At 37.8% G+C, this 17,399-nt stretch overlaps 1 protein-coding gene across 2 annotated transcripts in view; it reads left to right on the plus strand.

Annotated features, from left to right (window-relative positions):
* Window positions 1-17,399, plus strand: part of ZFAND3 (zinc finger AN1-type containing 3) — a 317,502-nt gene that overhangs the window by 90,241 nt on the left and 209,862 nt on the right. For both annotated transcript variants that reach the window (XM_054493096.2, XM_054493097.2), the window contains exon 2: window positions 1,679-1,719. In XM_054493096.2, the coding sequence (XP_054349071.1) occupies window positions 1,679-1,719 (41 nt within the window). The remainder of the gene's footprint in view (window positions 1-1,678; window positions 1,720-17,399) is intronic.

Below are 17,399 nucleotides of genomic sequence, written 5' to 3' on the forward strand. Positions count from 1 at the left end.
AAGAGGGCAAAAGAAGGTTGGCTTATTCTATTTTTAGGGACGGTTCTGGTCAAAGGCTCAAATATTGGGAATGGAGTTGCTGAGGAATGAAGTTTTAAATAGGTTAGCTTGCCTAACATAGAGCACTCCAGGAGGTCTTTGGAAGGAAGAGCTATAAGAATGAGTCCGCTTGGGAGAAGATCAGGAAGGGAAGCAGCAGTGAGATGAATGTAACAGAAAAGTCATTATTATTTATTATTATTATTTTTTGGTGACAGAGTCTTGCTCTGTCGCCCAGGCTGGAGTGCAGTGGTGTGATCTCGGCTCACTGCAACCTCTGCTTCCCGGGTTCAAGCGATTCTTGTGTCTCAGTCTCCCAAGTAGCTGGGACTACAGACGTGTGCCACCTCTCCCAGCTAATTTTTTCTATTTTTAGTAGACATGAGGTTTTGTCATGTTGCCCAGGCTAGTCTTGAACTCCTGAGCTCAGGCATTCCGCCCACCCCTCAGCCTCCTGTAGTGTTAGGATAACAGGCGTGAGCCACCGCGCCTGGCCAGAAAAGTCATTATTGATTACCCACCATGTATTCCCTAGGGTGCTGTGCTGTCAGGTGCTGTGTTGTGAACAAAGGATGTTGGGTTGACCTTTGGAGTTAGCTTACACCCAAGGTCAGATATTTTTGTATAGTTCCTAGCTTTGTGACCTAGAACAGGCTGCCCACCTACGTAATGGGGATGAGACTGTATGTCTTTGATTTCTAAGACCCCCTTCTAAGTTGAATAATGCCTTGGCAGAGGAAGGGGTAACATAGTGTTCCATTATTGGAACACTAAGCATGCGGGAATTATTTATATCCTGCTCAAGGTCATTGCCCTGGTCTCACTGCAAAAATTCAAAAAATTCCAACCTCTGGCATAAACGGGTTAAATTATTCATCGCTTGTAACCATTTCTAAGGTATTTCCTTGTTACAGAAATGCTAATGTGATTTTTTTTTTTAAGTGTGTTTTAGAAGCAAAACAATATGGTAATATCCATCTTAGTGATGTTGGGACGATTAATAAAGATAATGTATGCGAAATGCCCATCCAAGTTAGTATTCAGTGAATTGTAGCTATTATTAATGGATGAAAGGACATGAAAAATAATTTGATTGGAGTATCTGAGGAAAGAATTTTAAACAAGAAGGTCATAATGTGACTAGGATCTCAAATAGGAAAGATTAAAGTTCAACTAATGTTATAGAGATAAATGACTGTGTATATGAGGAGAAAGTTTTACCCGTTTACAAAGTCTTTGTTGTTTATAGTGATAACTTCGTATATTTTTCAGTATGAAAAGAGGGATTGTGGTAATCATGTGGTTTAAATTGACTCCCATACCATCTTCTGGGCATTTTATAATGTTTCTGAACTTGCTGCTATATAAGCTGCTAATATACTCAATAAATAAAAGCAAGCGTTGGCTAATTTACAGGTTAAAAATAAAAACCAAGTGTTTATATATATATTTTTTTAATTTTTATTTTGTTGAGGGGGGAGTGGTGGCTAGCTAAGGACTTGTTATTAATTTATCAGTTTATTAGTTCAGTTGCCTGACCAGAAAGTTCTTTGCCTACATTTCTGACATCTTATGTTTTGATTAGAGTGATATGGAGTTTTTAGCTCTTCTTTCTTTCTTTTCTTTTTGTTTACCCCAGGTCCAGCAAGACTATGAATCTCTGTTCCAAATGCTTTGCTGGTAAGTGCAGAAAAAGGGTTTTTAAATTTACTTTCATTTTTCTTTTCTTTTTTTTTTTTGGTTGTTTTTAAGACTAAATCATTTGACCCTAAAGGATTTATGCATGGGGTTTTGTTTTCTTAGCTTGTGTGAGAAAGCAATTTCACCTTACCAAGGTGCTTCATATATTTGCCTAGGACGATTGAAACAGTCTTCCTTGAATGAAATCCTATCTCCTATGTACTTGCACCAAACAAACTTTCCTTGGTTTACTGTTGTTGGTATACAGTAGAACTGTAAAAAAAAAGCGTGTGTTTTAATAGGGTAGTAGATACTCATTGCTCATCTTGACTTGAATGATTATTGGTTAATAATAATGAGAATGTAACAGAATATTTTCATGTTGGAGTCAGGAAGAGAATCAAGCTGAGTTAGCCCATCATCAGATCCGTCATAGAGGCTGCCATGGTGGCTCACGCCTATAATCCCAGCACTTTGGGAGGCAGAGACAGGAGGATTGCTTGAGGCCAGGAGTTTGAGACCAGCCTGGGCAACATAGTGAGACCCTGTCTCTATAAAAACAAAAAGCCTCCTGCAGATCCCTCATTGAAATCACCTCGGGTAAGTCACGTAATCTCTTTGGACCTTAGATTCATCATTATAAAATGAAGGACTTGGGCTTGACATGTGCCAAGGTCCTTTTCTAGCCCCTAGAGGTAATTGGTTAACTTCTAGAATTATGACTCCTTCATGAAGTTGAAACTTTTAGGTCTTTTTTTTTATTTTTACTTTTTTAAAAACTTTCTATCTAGCGATCCTATATAAATAAGTCTTTACTAATTAGGATATGTTTAACTTTCCTTCTTTATTCATTTTGTCAAAGGTAAACAAAGCTGCGTACTAGCTAAAGTTCTAAGGACAGGTTTTAGTCAGTAATACACTTTTGCAATAGGGAAGAGAGTCCAGTATGAAATGAAGTCAATGTTGATTACAGAGATGACTGGGAGTTTTAAAGGGAGAATGGCAGGGGACTTGGCAGGGTGGATAAACGGGATCTGTAGACTCAAAGAAGTGAAGAATTTAAAAAGATGGGTAAAATATGGTGATTAGGCCAGCTGTGCCTGTTAGCTGGCACTGTGACTGGGGAATAGATACCCTATTTTTCCTGATTGTTACATTTTTAAAGGAATGGCTTTCAGGTCCTTGAGAAAGACACTCCTGAGTTGTAGGAGTACGGCTCAAAGGGACAGAGGAAGGATTCACAGTTGTAAGCCCTTTTTAGTAAATGATCTGAGAGGATAGTTAGGGCCTATCTTCAGATGCTGGCTAGAACAAACAGTAGATTCTTTGGCAGCCTTGAGCTTTAAGAGGCAGACACTTTAAGAGAGGCTAGGGTCATCCTAGGGAGGTAACCTTGAGCTGTTAGAAATGTTAGTGTTTAAAATTAGCTGCACGTGGTGGTGTGCACCTGTAGTCCCAGCTGCTCAGGAAGCTGAGGCAGGAGAATTGCTTGAACCTGGGAGGCAGAGGTGCAGTGAGCTGAGATTGCGCCACTGCACTCCATCCTGGTGACAAAGTGAGACTCCATCTCAAAAAAAAGAAATGTTAGTGTGTAAATCTTTTAATGTGAAAGGAGGGAGTGGACCAAATCATTTGTTTTGAGAGTCCGTAGTTTTTAAAGGTCCAGGTTGAGGCCGGTCCAGAAGAGGGCTCAGAGGAGACTGGCTAGATTTTTATTGGAGAGATTTTTGTGTTGTTGTTAATTTTAATCTATTCATTATGCTATTTGGGCAAGGAAGTAATCATGGTGTAAGCTTTAGACCTTTACATTTGTGCCTAAAGTAGGGGTTAGGTGGGAAAGAATTGGGGAAGCTGACAGCTTTTATAGGTTCAAAATTTGGAATTTGTCAGATATTTAGGTTTTTAAAAGAAAAGAAATTGGTGGGTTTTTATTCAGCTTTTAGCAGTATTTGTGCCATGTTAAAGGACTGTATTTGGGACGGGCGCAGTGGCTCATGCCTATAATCCCAGCACTTTGGGAGGCCTAGGTGGGCGGATCACGAGGTCTGGAGAGCGAGACCATCCTGGCCAACATGGCGAAACCCCGTCTCTACTAAAAACACAAAAATTAGCTGGGTGTGGTGGCCCGTGCCTGTAATCCCAGCTACTCGGGAGGCTGAGGCAGGAGAATCGCTTGAACCCAGGAGGTGGAGTTTGCAGTGAGCCGAGATCACGCCACTGCACTCCAGCCAGAGCGAGACTCCGTTTCAAAAAAAAAAAAAAGGGACAGTATTCTGCTTCTTACCTTATGTATCTACAATTACAGATATGAAGAAATGCTTCCTCACTGATGAAAGGTTAACTTTATAGTGAAGACGAAAGTAGCAGTGAGACAAAATGTATACAGGTTGAGAACCCCAAATCCCAAATCTGAAATGCTCCAAAGTGCAAATGTTCCAAAATCTGAGAAAAACAAATCCCAACACTTCTGGTCTCAAGCATTTTGAATTAGGGGTACTCAACCTGTATTAGATTGTATATTTGTCCCCAAATGGAGACCCCATTGTAATTTAGTAAAGCATGGTTTTGGGAGAAGGCCAGACACCTTTGAATAATAAGGTGGTTCACATCAAATACGCATAAGGAACTGTCTTGTGCCCTAAATGAATACAAAGTTAAAAAAATTTAACTATGAAGCTAGAGTTCAGCCATGGTCTTTGTGTTTCTTTGGACTTGTTACAGTTTTACTGTCTGTGTTTATAATTATCTGTCTCGTGATCTGTGTCTATTTACATTTTATACAGCCTTGCAACTTTTGCTTTTATAAAAATATTAGGAGGACATTTTCAAGTATCTAAAGAAAATATTCGCTTCTCTCTATATTTTTTACCTACACACTACTGCTTTCTCCAGTTGCATTTGCGTGGCATGACTAGTTGATATCCTGCCTGCTGAAACAGAATTTTGTGTACCTTTAAAAATTCAAAAGAAAAGAGATCATTGAACTTTAAAAATACATTTTTGGATGTCATCTCAGTATGAACATAAGGAGAGTATAGTGAATGCAGTATTACAGAAGAGCCATGAGTTTTACAAGACAACATAAAGATTACTTTGGCCAAAGCCACTGTGATCTTAAAAGACTCTTTTTAAAGTATATTGTAAAATGTACAGTATACTTTAAAAGATGGAAAAATCACTTTTTAAATAGTTATTGTTTGCCACTAGCTTAAAATTTTTCTTTTCAAAATCTATGTGGTGACAAAATTAGTTTGTTATAACTTGTTTACATAAAATTGAATGAAATGGGAAAAACATCTTTAAAATCTTACCGAGAGAATACGTTGTAGGTTAGGAACTAGGGGTGTGCGTGTTTACTTGGAGAACTGTTTTGCTGCTGGTGAAATATTCTGCTAAGTGGTGAGCACACTCCTGCCCCAATAACCATCATTACTTAAGCTATTTCTCCTTTATAAAATATTCTTGGGTTGTTTGAATTTAGAGGAAAGGAATAAGAAAGGAGAAATGAGTATATGCAGAGTGAGAGTTGCTAAAAGCCATTGAAATGTTAGTTGCTGGTAAACTATATACCAAATAATAATGCTTCTGTGTATTGTTAGAATGAGAAATGTTTGTATCAGACCTTTGCATGTATGTAGAAGAGGGCCCAACCTGGCTGGGCTGGGTTTGCTAAAGCTCAACCAAAATTCCTGTCTTTGAAATGAGAGAGGTTTTTTTTCTTTGTTTGTTTTTTAAACTTTTTGACAACTGTCTTATCGTTAACCCTGATTTGGCCTCTCTTACCTTTAAAGGCTAAAATCATTTAAGACTGTTTAAAGGATCTCTCTCTCTCGTTTTTTTTTTTTTTTGAGACGGAGTTTCGCCCTTGTTGCCCAGGCTGGAGTGCAATGGCGCGATCTCTGCTTACCGCAACCTCCGCCTGCCGGGTTCAAGTGATTGTCCTGCCTCAGCCTCCCGAGTAGCTGGGATTACAGGCATGTGCCACCACGCCTGGCTAATTTTTGTGTTTTTAGTAGAGACAGAGTTTCTCCATGTTGGTCACAGTGGCCTTGAACTCCTGAGCTCAGGTGATCCACCCACCTTGGCCTCCCAAAGTGCTAGGATTACAGGCGTAAGCCACTGCACCCGGCCTTTTTTTTTTTTTAGACGGAATCTGGCTCTGTAGCCCAGGCTGGAGTGCAGTGGTGCGATCTCAGCTCACTGCAGCCTCTGCCTCCCGGGTTCAAGCAATTCCAAAGGACTTTTCTTCACAGAGACATTTATGCTTCTTTCTCAGTCTTAAGAGAAGGGCCTTGACCTAGAAACCTTTATCATCCAATATTTTCTATGCCAGGATAACTAGGACACTTACAGTAAGTATTCTGGGGAAGCATCAGGAAGTGATTGACTCAAGTTTTAGGATTTGAGGTAAAATGGACTTAAATTGCTCATCTAGATTCTCTTTATCTGAGGTCATTTAGTCTATTTAAAAAAAAAGGCCAGGCACGGTGGCTCACACCTGTAATCCCAGGACTTTGAGAGGCCCCAGGTGGGTGGATCATTTGAGGTCAGGAGTTCGAGACTAGCCTAACCAACATGGTGAAACCCTGTCTCTACTAAAAACACAAAAAAATTAGCCGGGTGTAGTGGTGCATGCCTGTAGTCCCAGCTACTCGGGAGACTGAGGCAGGAGAATCACTTGAACCCGGTGGGTGGAGGTTGCAGTGAGCCGAGATTGTGCCACTGCACTCCAGCCTGGGCAACAGAGTGAGATTCTCTCTCTCAAAAAACAAAAAAAAAAAAGCAAGAGTTAATCTTACCATACTATATTCTCTCTATTCCTGTAAGAATTCCTATTTGTTATTTTTCTACCTTCCCCGTCAATCCCCCTTTCACATATTCTGTATTTTCTTTTCTCAAATTACAATTCAGTACATTTGTTTGTAAATGTGGATGTATATCTTTCAAGTCTAAGACTGTTGTGTAAGTAGAGAAGCCTGAAATTCCTGGAGTTTGCATAAGGATTCTCCCACCTTTGAGTTGATATATAATTCTTCCCCGTCAAGAGTGTTGATTATTTTTATATTATTGCTAAAGAAAGGTATTGCTTAACAGCTTTGCATTTTGAAGTTGTGGAGACTTTCTAAACTATTGAAAAGGATGGTATGTAAGCACCCTGGGACACGAGTTATCAATTGATTTTGCCACAAATCTTTCCAATTATCAGAGCTGGTCTGAGGATCTCTTTTGGCCTAATTTTGGCTTTTCTTACCCCCTTGATAATATTCTACCTGTCATACTATCCTTTCATTAAATATTTTTATATTGTTTTATATATGATTTTACTTAAATAAGTAAATGAATATAGAAAGCAAGAAAATTTTATGACATAGTTATGGCAAATTAACATTTATTGGTTGAAATACTACCTCCTAATGCAGTTTTTCGGACTGGGTATTGTCACTCATTAGTGGGTAGACAATTTAATGGGTCGTGATTAGTATTTAAAGAATTCTGAGTAGAATAGAAAATATCAGTGTATTGCACATAGTAAAGTTATTTTGTGAAACCTTTGACTTACATTGAGTTAATTGAAAATAATGTGTAATGGGTTATAATGTAAATATGTGTATGTTACTATTATGATTTTAAGTTTGAAACCCAGTGAATTGCAGGAGTGTGGCTTTGGAAAATCTTGGAATCTAATTTGCTTTGTAAAATAGGGAATATTTCATTTGTGTCTTCAGGCAAGAGGTTAATAGTTGATTTCTTGTGATCTTTGTCAGTTCTGAGCTGTCGAGTAGTTTAGAAATGAAGCTTAAACTAGATCCGATAGCCTACTACAGTGTTAAAATACATATGAAAAGTCAAGCATAGAGTCTAATGAATATTCCTGCCTCTTACAAAGGTAGAAATGATACTGCCTATGGTATTTTTTTTTTGTTTGAGTGCAAATCCAATTCATGAATTTGTGCATTTTAGTTGACCAGTGTTTAATATTTAGGAATAGTTAGTACCTAATTCATGATGACCTCTTGTTCTAGCATATTGAAGGCCAGCTATCATTAAAGCAGTGCTTTTCACAGAATGGTTTTGCTGACCTCCTAAATAGAAGTGTGGATGGCAGAAGCATCAAAGAGGATGATAACAAGTGGGGAAGGCAGACATTTTAAAAGAACTGACTGAAGTAACTCCTCTACTAATGTGACACCATCTCTATCCCCCACAAACCCTTGGAAATACTAGTTTTGGGAGAAGAGAGGAGTATGGTGACTAGAAAGTAGCTATAACCTAGTGATCATTGTATACTTTATAAGGCAGTGAGTCAGAAGATATGTTTAAGGAATGGAAGGTTGTTGGAGTAGCACTGATGACAGATGCTTATCAAAAGGCAAACTTAATATATGTTCCACAGTGTACAAAATACCACTTGGTTGGTGGACTTTTAAATGTGTGCATACTTAATTTTTAATAAACCGTAGACATAGTATATTTAAACATACTGTTTCATTTAAGACTAACTTTTAAGAAATTTGCTATCATGTGGTTCACATATGATGTACAAGTGTATAGTTGCATGAGATAAAGCTGGGAGATGACACATGAAAAATTTAATTGTGGTAGTCTCAGAGTAAGAGTAATTGGGGAGCTTCAAATTTTAATTTTGTCTGTGTTTTCAGATTTAAGTATTAATGTAATTGCACAGATTACAAATGTTTAAAAAGTGAAGTGAATTTATACAATCTAGAAGTGGTTTGTTTCTTTCTGGAATGAGCAAAATAAAATTAGCTATAGCCTGCAGCATTGGGAATCTAAATGTTGACATCTAAGGTGAGTGATATAACAATGCTGGGCGCAGGGTGAAATGGTAGATAAACCAAAATGCTAACATTCTTCTTGAAAGTGACTTGAGTTTCATGATAGTTCCAGAAGAGGATAACAAATTCCCATTTCATACCAAGTAAATTAAAATATTTCCTCATGAACTTGCAACTTAGTGGTTGCAGTTACATAGTAATCTCTTTCCTGCTTCCATTTCCTGTTAGAATACCAGAGTAAAAGTGGTCTGATTCTAGTCACTTTTGAAAAGCAAAGAGTTGTAGGTTACAGCTGAATTTTGAGGCTTTACAGTAAGAGGAACAGAGTGAGTCTGACAAATTTTAAGCTCTTATATATTTTCCTTTTAGAAATGTAGGAACTCTGCACAAACAATGTAGAAACAAATTACCAATTTCAATACAAAAAATTTTGCAGGATAGTGGAATTTGTAAGCTTGTCATACCTTGATTTTTTGAATTCACCTTTTCCCAGAAGAAAGCAACTGTTGGCCAGGCACGGCCGCTCATGCCTGTAATCCTAACACTTTGGGAGGCTGAGGCAGGCGGATCATGAGGTCAGGAGATCGAGACCATCCTGGCCAACATGGTGAAACCCCGTCTCTACTAAAAATACAAAAATTAGCCGGACGTGGTGGCATGTGCTTGTAATCCCAGCTACTTGGGAGGCTGAGGCAGGAGAATTGCTTGAACCAGGGAGTCGGAGGTTGCAGTGAGCTGAGATCGCGCCACTGCACTCCAGCCTAGTGACAGAGCGAGACAACGTCTCAAAAAAAAAAAAAAAAAGCAAAAAAAGTAACCGCTGCTCTTAAGACGAAGTGTTTGAATAGACTATTTCTGTTTTTGTAATCTTTTTGACTTGATCACTTTTGTATACTCTTTGATTTCTTCTAAGCCAAACGCCCAAGAGGGATTTCTCAAGTGTAACATACACACACATTTTGGTCATGTGTTTGTAAAAAGGGGACAGCTCAACTTACCAGGCTCTTCTTAACCATTACGTGTCTGTTGGTAGGTATCTGTTGGATGGTTGGGTGTCTGACATTCAGAATATTCACAAACCCACCCAGAAGTAACAAATGTTAATGTTTTGCCTTTTTTCTTATCACACTAAAAAGGGCACTAAAATGTCACAGTTTTCTTTTACCCTAGTCATCATCTTCCCATCTCAGAGACAACTACTCTCCTTCTTATCCTTGTATTTATACTTTTTATTATGAATGGGCATTTATATAAATATTGTTATGATTCTGTTTTTAAAATGTTTAAATGGTATTTTGTACTAGTCTACAACCTGTATTCTTTTAAATAATGCTTTTAGAAACTAATCATGTTGACACATTGCTCTTGTTCATTTTAACTATAATATTCCATTATAATTAATGTCTAGATTTACCTAGAACAATCTCCGTTTGTGCATTTTGTGCCAGTGAAAATACTAATAGTACCTGTTTGTACCAAACTGGTACTATTGTAAGTGTATCAATTTGTTTGATACATTAATTGGTCACCTTCATTATAATATGCCCTAATTTATTTATCTAGTCCCCTGTAGAGGGACATTTGTTTTCAGTGGCCGTTTTTATACCACAGTTGCAATCCTGTGTTTTCTCGCTCTTTTTTTCAGCACTTGCTTGACTATGTTAAAAGAATGTTTCTGTAGGAAAGTCTGTTCTTTATGGTGTAGCCTCCCTTACTCTGAAATGCAAGCAAGACTCGGGCAACAGGTCCTTAACGGATTAGCAGTGCTGGACTGTGGCAGCCTTTTCTGATCTCTTAGTCTATAGCAGTTTGATGTCTTACTAATAAGCATTCTTAAATTGTGTGGTTAATTATTATGCTAGTCAAGATACATGAAGTAGTGTGTTAAAGATGATGATGATGACGTTATGGAAATTATGTCAAAAATAATTGTTGCATTTCTGACGGGAAACAGAGTGCTCAGTGCTGTGAAATAGCTGAGAGGTGGCTTCTTTCAGGCCTCAAGTGGGAAAATTGTGACCATGTGTTAGAGTATGATGGGAAAATGGAAGAAATTTAGTAGTTACTAGGTCTTTTAAGATAGTTTAGTCTGTCACTTGGCTTTATTTCTTCCCTTATGTTGGTCTAAAGCTGTAGTCTCTTTGTGGTAGACAGGATTATCCATTGTGGCATAGAGAGAAAATGTTAGAATTCCTACCTGTGTTTATTTTTGTCCTGTATACATAATCTCATTAGTATCTGTATTAGTTTCCTAGGGTTGCCACAACAAATTGCCATACACTTGGTGGTTTAAAACAACAGAAGTTTATTCTTTCACAGTTCTGGAGGCCAGAAGTCTGAAACCAAGGTAATGGCAGGGTTGGTTTCCTCTAGAACCTTTGAGGGAGAATTCATTCCATGCTGCTGCTTGTTTCTGGCTTGTCAGTAGTTCTTGGCATTCCTTTGCTCATAGACATATCACTCTAGTCTCTGCTTCATCCACATGGCCTTCTCACCTGTGAGTCTCTGTCTTTCCCTCTTCTCTGTCCTCTAAGGACAAGTGCAATTGGCTCAGTCTTATCCCGGATTATCTCATCTGGAAATCCTTAACTTAATTACATCTGCAGAAGCTTTTTTCCCCAAAATTATCACATTCACAGGTTCTGGGTGGACATATTTTGGGAAGTGGGGACAGGGACAGGGTGCATCATTCAATCCACTACAGGAATATGTAACTACTTTTAAAACAGAAATGGAAGAGATGTGCACTCAGATTTTATACTGATGGTACACCTTTATCAAAGCTTGGAGACTTCTAGTTTAGAGAACTGTTTGGGTCGGATATAGTTGGCCTCTTTTCATGCAATTAGACGACCCTCTGTGACATGAAAAGTAGTATAAGAGTTAAGGCCAGGAACGGTGGCTCACACCTGTAATCCCAACACTTCAGGAGGCTGAGGCGGGCGGGTCACGAGGTCAGGAGTTTGAGACCAGCCTGGCCAACTTGGTGAAACCCCGTCTCTACTAAAAATACAAAAATTAGCTGGGAGTGGCGGTGCACGCCCGTAATCCTAGCTACTCCGGAAACTGAGGCAGGAGAATCACTTAAACCCGGGAGGTGGAGGTTGCAGTGAGCTGAGATTGTTCCACTGCACTCCAGCCTGGGCGACAGAGCAAGACTCTGTCTCGGGGTGGGGAGGCGGGCAGTGGGGGAAGTTAATTGCTAATCCCCTATGTTTCATATCCTCAGTAGACTAATGCAGGCTACTGTATCAGAATGACCAGGCTTAGGTTTATGGGCTCCCTTTCAGACTTGTCAGGAATATGGATAACTTTCAGATAGACTCAGAAAAGCACGGGACTATTTTGTGCTTCAGAGGCTTTGGCTCCACCAAGTTTCAGATACTTAGCGTAATTCTTGTTCTGGCTGTTGCCTTTGTGTGTGAATTAGAAGATTATGATGAGGTTGCTTTTTGACATTTTTCCTGGATATAATACCCCCTTACTTAATTCTTAGTCCACAGTAGGAGTGATAAGTAAAAAGATTGGACATTATTTTTGGGCCATTAATGTATGACTAAAATATCATCTTTCATGCTATAAAATTTTATACCATTTAAAAGCCTCAGTGCTTAGCTGGTTCGTGCAGTGTAAAGTAGATCTAACTATGTGTTAACAGTCTTAACTATTTTTTTTTTTAATTTATAAAGAAAAGAAGTTTGATTGGCTCACAGTTCTGCAGGCTATTCAGGAAGCATAGTACTGGCATCTGCTTCTGGGGAGGTCTCTGGAAGTTCCCAGTGATGGTAGAAGGCCAAGCAAGAACTTGCATATCACGTGGCAAAAGCGGGAGCAAGAAAGAGAGAGTGACAATTTTAACTATTATCAAAGATTGTTTTACATTTCTTAATTTACTTTTATGCTAAATATTGGGGAGAGAGAAGAAAAAATACCTTAAGACTTCCGGTTTGAAGAAAAAGAAAAATGGCATATAATCTTAAATGGAGAATGCTGAAAGACAGATACTTTAGTAGTGGAACAAGAATTAGTTTTTGTGAACAAAGAGAGGAAAAGCATAGACAATTACATGGTTTTTGTTTGTTTGTTTGTTTGTTGTTTTTAAAGGCAGTAAAATCCTGAAATGAAATAATTGCAATTGTAACTAAGATTGCTGCAGCCCTTTTATATTATGAAGTCCTTTAATACAATATTATCACATTTGATTCTTAAAATGTTGGTGATTTTATAGCTCCATTTTACAGATAAGGAAACTGACTCAAATGGGTTAACTCATGTTCCCAAGATTAAATAAATTTTAAAGAACTGAGATTTGATCTTTGGAAGTTTAGACTTGGATCTAATCTCCACTATTTGATGTTATTAGGAATGAAAATAGTAGACTTAGATGGGATTGTACTGTGAAAACCAAGGCTAAATAGATTAGTCGGGATTGTACTGTGAGGATGTAACAGTAACATTGTTTTGCATTTGTGTGTAGGAGTATTCTCTTTTCTTCTGCTCTTTTCTTTTAGCTCAGTTGTAGTTTGCCTCTAGATCCCCTCATAATCAGAGAAACAGTGCTGAAAGCTTCACAGAGTAGCTAATTTAGGAAAAGGTGTGCATATGTGGTGGGGGGAGTGTTTTTGTCTAACACATTTTCTGTTTTGGTGGTGAGAACTTCATTTCTTAACATCTTGTTCTTGTTCGTATGACTTTTAGCTCATTAACCTTGCTCTCTGCGCTGCGTAGGTGAAGCACCATTTCTAATTTAGTCTCCTGTGTTTAGCTTCTCAGAAGATTTTTTTTTGAAAATGTTTGGAAGTGTGATTTAATTGCAAGGCTGTTTGCACATTGTCAGTGTGAAAGCAAAGATGAATTTCATATTTAGACTGTGCAACCTGCAGATTTCATTTGTTAAACCTTCCAGTTGGTACTCCTGTTCTCTCATACATGTGTGCATAATAGTATGGAAAAAAACTCCTGTTTTGTTGTATCCATATTTATCAGTTTGGTTGAGTTATGGAAAAGCCTGTCCTTTGCTTTGTGTATTTGCTCACTTGGAAACCTTGTATAGTTTATAGAGACACTAGTGATTTGTTCCCCAGCTTCCCTGTGGATTTTGTTCCATATTACAGTCCAGTTCCACCTCTCTGTCCCATACTCCTGAGCTGTTAATTTGTACATTTCGATGCAGTTTGTTTCATCCTGTGTTTTTGTAATCCAAACTGAATGTAACGAGCTGTGTGCTTTAGGGACCTGGCTTTGCCTTGCCAATTAGAACAAAGTGGTTACTGAGTTAAGAGTATGTTTTAAATAAAACACGGCACCTCTGAATGGTGCTGACACTCATTTGGGAATAAAAGAGATGGTTTTAACCCTTTGACTCACAAAGAAGAGCCATTACAAAAGATTATATATATATATTCTTTGAAAAGAAGGGTAAAGTTTACCTCCATAAAATGTGGTTTTACAAGTTTCTTAAGGTAACTAAATAAATTTAAAAGTTTGTCATTAAAAATATACTTTTTTCCTTCATGATCATTTGAGACATGTTAGCAAAATTCTGTAAATTTCTGAATATTGAACCAATGGCTGCTGCTGAATTTCGAATTTGTTCATGTTTAGGAAGGTGAGGGTATATGAAACCAATAGGTATGTCAGCCTCTTTTTATTTTTATAATATATCAAGCCAAGTTTTCAATTTAGTGGTGACACTCCTTCCCCCAGAGATACTTAAAAATTATGAAGGTGAATGTAAGCTTCTATAATCTTGTGGGAATATTATTTTCAGGTAATTGAATTTTGAGCCATCAATGACTTAAGGCTATTTGGAAGTTTAGCTGCACTTTCACCAAACATTTACAGCACAGATGTTTCTGAATTACTAGTTCACGTTATAGAGAGACACTCATCAGTTACTTCTGTTATTGTATTTGCATCTACCCTAAAAATAGAGTTCTCTTTTTAGCTGATATAGCAGATAAACTGTAATTCATCATTGGAATAAGGAAAACATAAAACTTACTTTGAAGAAAAAGTGGGACTGTATCAAAAACTTTGAAATAAAGACATCAAAGGGAAAGCTAGACATAGAAAGACTTGGTGATGGGTTTAGACAACATTATAGCATGTATTAACCTATGCAAACAAGAGAGAACAAAAGGAATGCATTTCTGTAGAATAGTTCAGTTAAAAAGTATGTAGGAGTGTCATGTTGAAAAAAAAAGTTTCTAGAAAAATGATGTCTGTACTAGAGGAGGCCAGTTAATTGGACTAAGTGAAACTAAACATAGGCATTTCTAACATTGTACTGGGAAAGTCTTGCAAGCCCTACTGATGGTTTGAAGAGACGATCATTGTAACAGTATTACTAAATGCCCTGTACTTCAGATCTGAAGATTAACCTCCATAGTGCTAGTACTTTAAATTGTTCAGTTTTCTGAGTAAAGATATTAAAGTTTAAATGTGCTTCCATCTTCTCCTTAACACTGTTTTAACCTGTTGCTAAACTGACAGTCCAGGAGATTGAATCTTGTTTAAAAATGTTTGACATCTGTAGAGAACACTGAATTTTCCAGCTTTGCATAAAGTGACAGTGTTTTCCTTAACTCATATGTTTTAGGATCCAGTAGCTGTTAATTTCCATGCCTGCAGCACAAATTAATGTCAGGAAGTCTTTCTCAAAAATTATTTTCATGCAGGTCCTAGGCTTCCAATGGCAACTGAAAGCTGGGTTATTCATTTCTCCTATACCTGTTACTCAGTGTGCATCATAAGTATTTGTAAACACTGGTTTTGCTTTTGGAAGTCTAGAAGTGCGAATCCCATTAATCATGTGATTTTGGAAATGATGATCATAGAATATTTGAGTGGAAAGAATTTTAGAGCGCTTTTCTTACCAAAACACTGGTACTCAGTCCAAATGTCTACTGAATTAATGAGTTTCAAAGTAAACTGAAGTGGTGAGGGTAAAGTGGCTTATTATTTCATCTTTCATTTGCATACTTCAACCTCAATTTCCTTTCTCCTTCCAGTGTTATATGCTATATTAGTAATCTTGAAGATGAGACTAGAAATAAATCTATAATAAAGTTGCAACAACCCTTTAATTTGTAGATACTGCTTTAGGATTATATGCCTTTTTCTGTTTACTATCTCTTAATTCATGTGCTGATAGTCTTGCAGGTAAACATTCATTGTTCTGTAGAGTTGATACAGTTGTCAAATTTTTGTGTATTTGTGTGTATGTGGGTGTATGCACATGCATACAGTTATTTAGATGTGTTGATTATAATTTTTAATTAAAATTTTTACTTAAATATGACAGTTGGATTTTATATGAGATTTTATACCATATAGCAATTACAAGAAGAACTAAAACGTCCAAAAACATTTTCTACATCATTAGTACCTTAAAGAAATTTCCCCAAACTTGATGAAAATCTTTATTATAGATTTTTTAAAAACCCATGATAAAGTGTTTCATGTTCTAAGATACATACTCTGTGGAAATGGATCTTTTTTATAGTGTCCCTCTATCAAGTAGCCTGGGTTTATAAAATATCACAGAGACAAAGTTCTTTTCTCAAAATCCCTACATGGCCCTACAAGAGGAGGAGCCTAAAAAAAGAAAAGAGAAAAAACTGTGTATGCTTCCCTTAGGCCAAAATTTGTCTTCATTGAATGGGAAAGACAAAACTACTAAATCTGTTTTTCTTTTGTGATGACTGAGGTCTTGTGTTTTGACCTACAGCGTGTATCACGTGGAGAAAGGTGCCTCTTATACCTTGGGTAGCAATTTGAGAACTTAAGTAATGACAATACTAGGTATTTAATATTTTTTCTTTTGGGCTGATACCAGTGGGCGGGGGGAGGTCCCTAAATGCCAGTGGGACCTCAGCTCTGATCAATGTTCAGGCTCTTGACAGTGTCTTCAGTAGGAATTCAAGGATGAGTTGGAAAATAGTGAAATGTACTAAGATTTATTGCAAAGTGAAAAGTACATGCTCAAGAAAGGGGAGTGCGGGCATACTCAAGACAGGGTTTGGCTTCCATCTGTATGGGTTTCTTTAATCAAAGGATGGAGTATTCATGAAGATTTCTGGAAAAAGGTGAAAATTTCTCAACTTTAGTGCCACCCATTTTTACACCAGTATGGGTGCTCCCGGAACTGTCTTGGCATTGGTGGGTGTGATTTAGTATGTTAATGAGCATATAATGAGGTCCTAGGTGAAACCTAGGTCAAATCCAGTGCCATGTTGGGTCCACTTGGTCTTAGCTAGCTTAACCCACACTCTGCTTTTCACGGTCTTCTTGGCTCCTAGCTTATATATGTATTTCAACAGTTTCCTTTGTGCTAGTCATGTGAAACTGCTGCCTGGAATTTTCTTTTCCCCTTCGGCCACCCTGTATTATTCCTATCTCAGGGCTTGGGGGAAACTGTATGGTATTCTGGAAAAATATCACGTGGAGGCAGATAATTTTGGACAATGGGAAATTTTGCATTGGAAGATCATTGACATAGTCTTTTTTTCAAGACAGAGTCTCGCTCTGTCTCCCAGGGTAGATTGCAGTGGTGCAATCTTGGCTCACTGCAACCTCTGCCTCTCCGGTTCAAATAGTTCTCCTGCTTCAGCCTCCCTGCACCACCATGCCCGGCTAATTTTTGTATTTTTAGTAGAGATGAGGTTTTGCCATGTTGGCTAGTCTAGTCTCGAACTCCTGAACTCCAGTGATCTGCCTGCCTTGGCCTCCCAAAGTGTTAGGATTATAGGTGTGAGCCACGGCACCCGGCCGACATAGTCTTATTTTAGTTATCAGTGGTAATTTATTTTTGGACACACCATATGGTTTACTCTTTATAAAGCAAAAATGAATGTCTTGTCTAAAACACTGTTTTGTATA

Source organism: Pongo pygmaeus, chromosome 5 (genome assembly GCF_028885625.2).
Source record: "Pongo pygmaeus isolate AG05252 chromosome 5, NHGRI_mPonPyg2-v2.0_pri, whole genome shotgun sequence".
NCBI classification, from domain to species: Eukaryota; Metazoa; Chordata; class Mammalia; order Primates; family Hominidae; genus Pongo; species Pongo pygmaeus.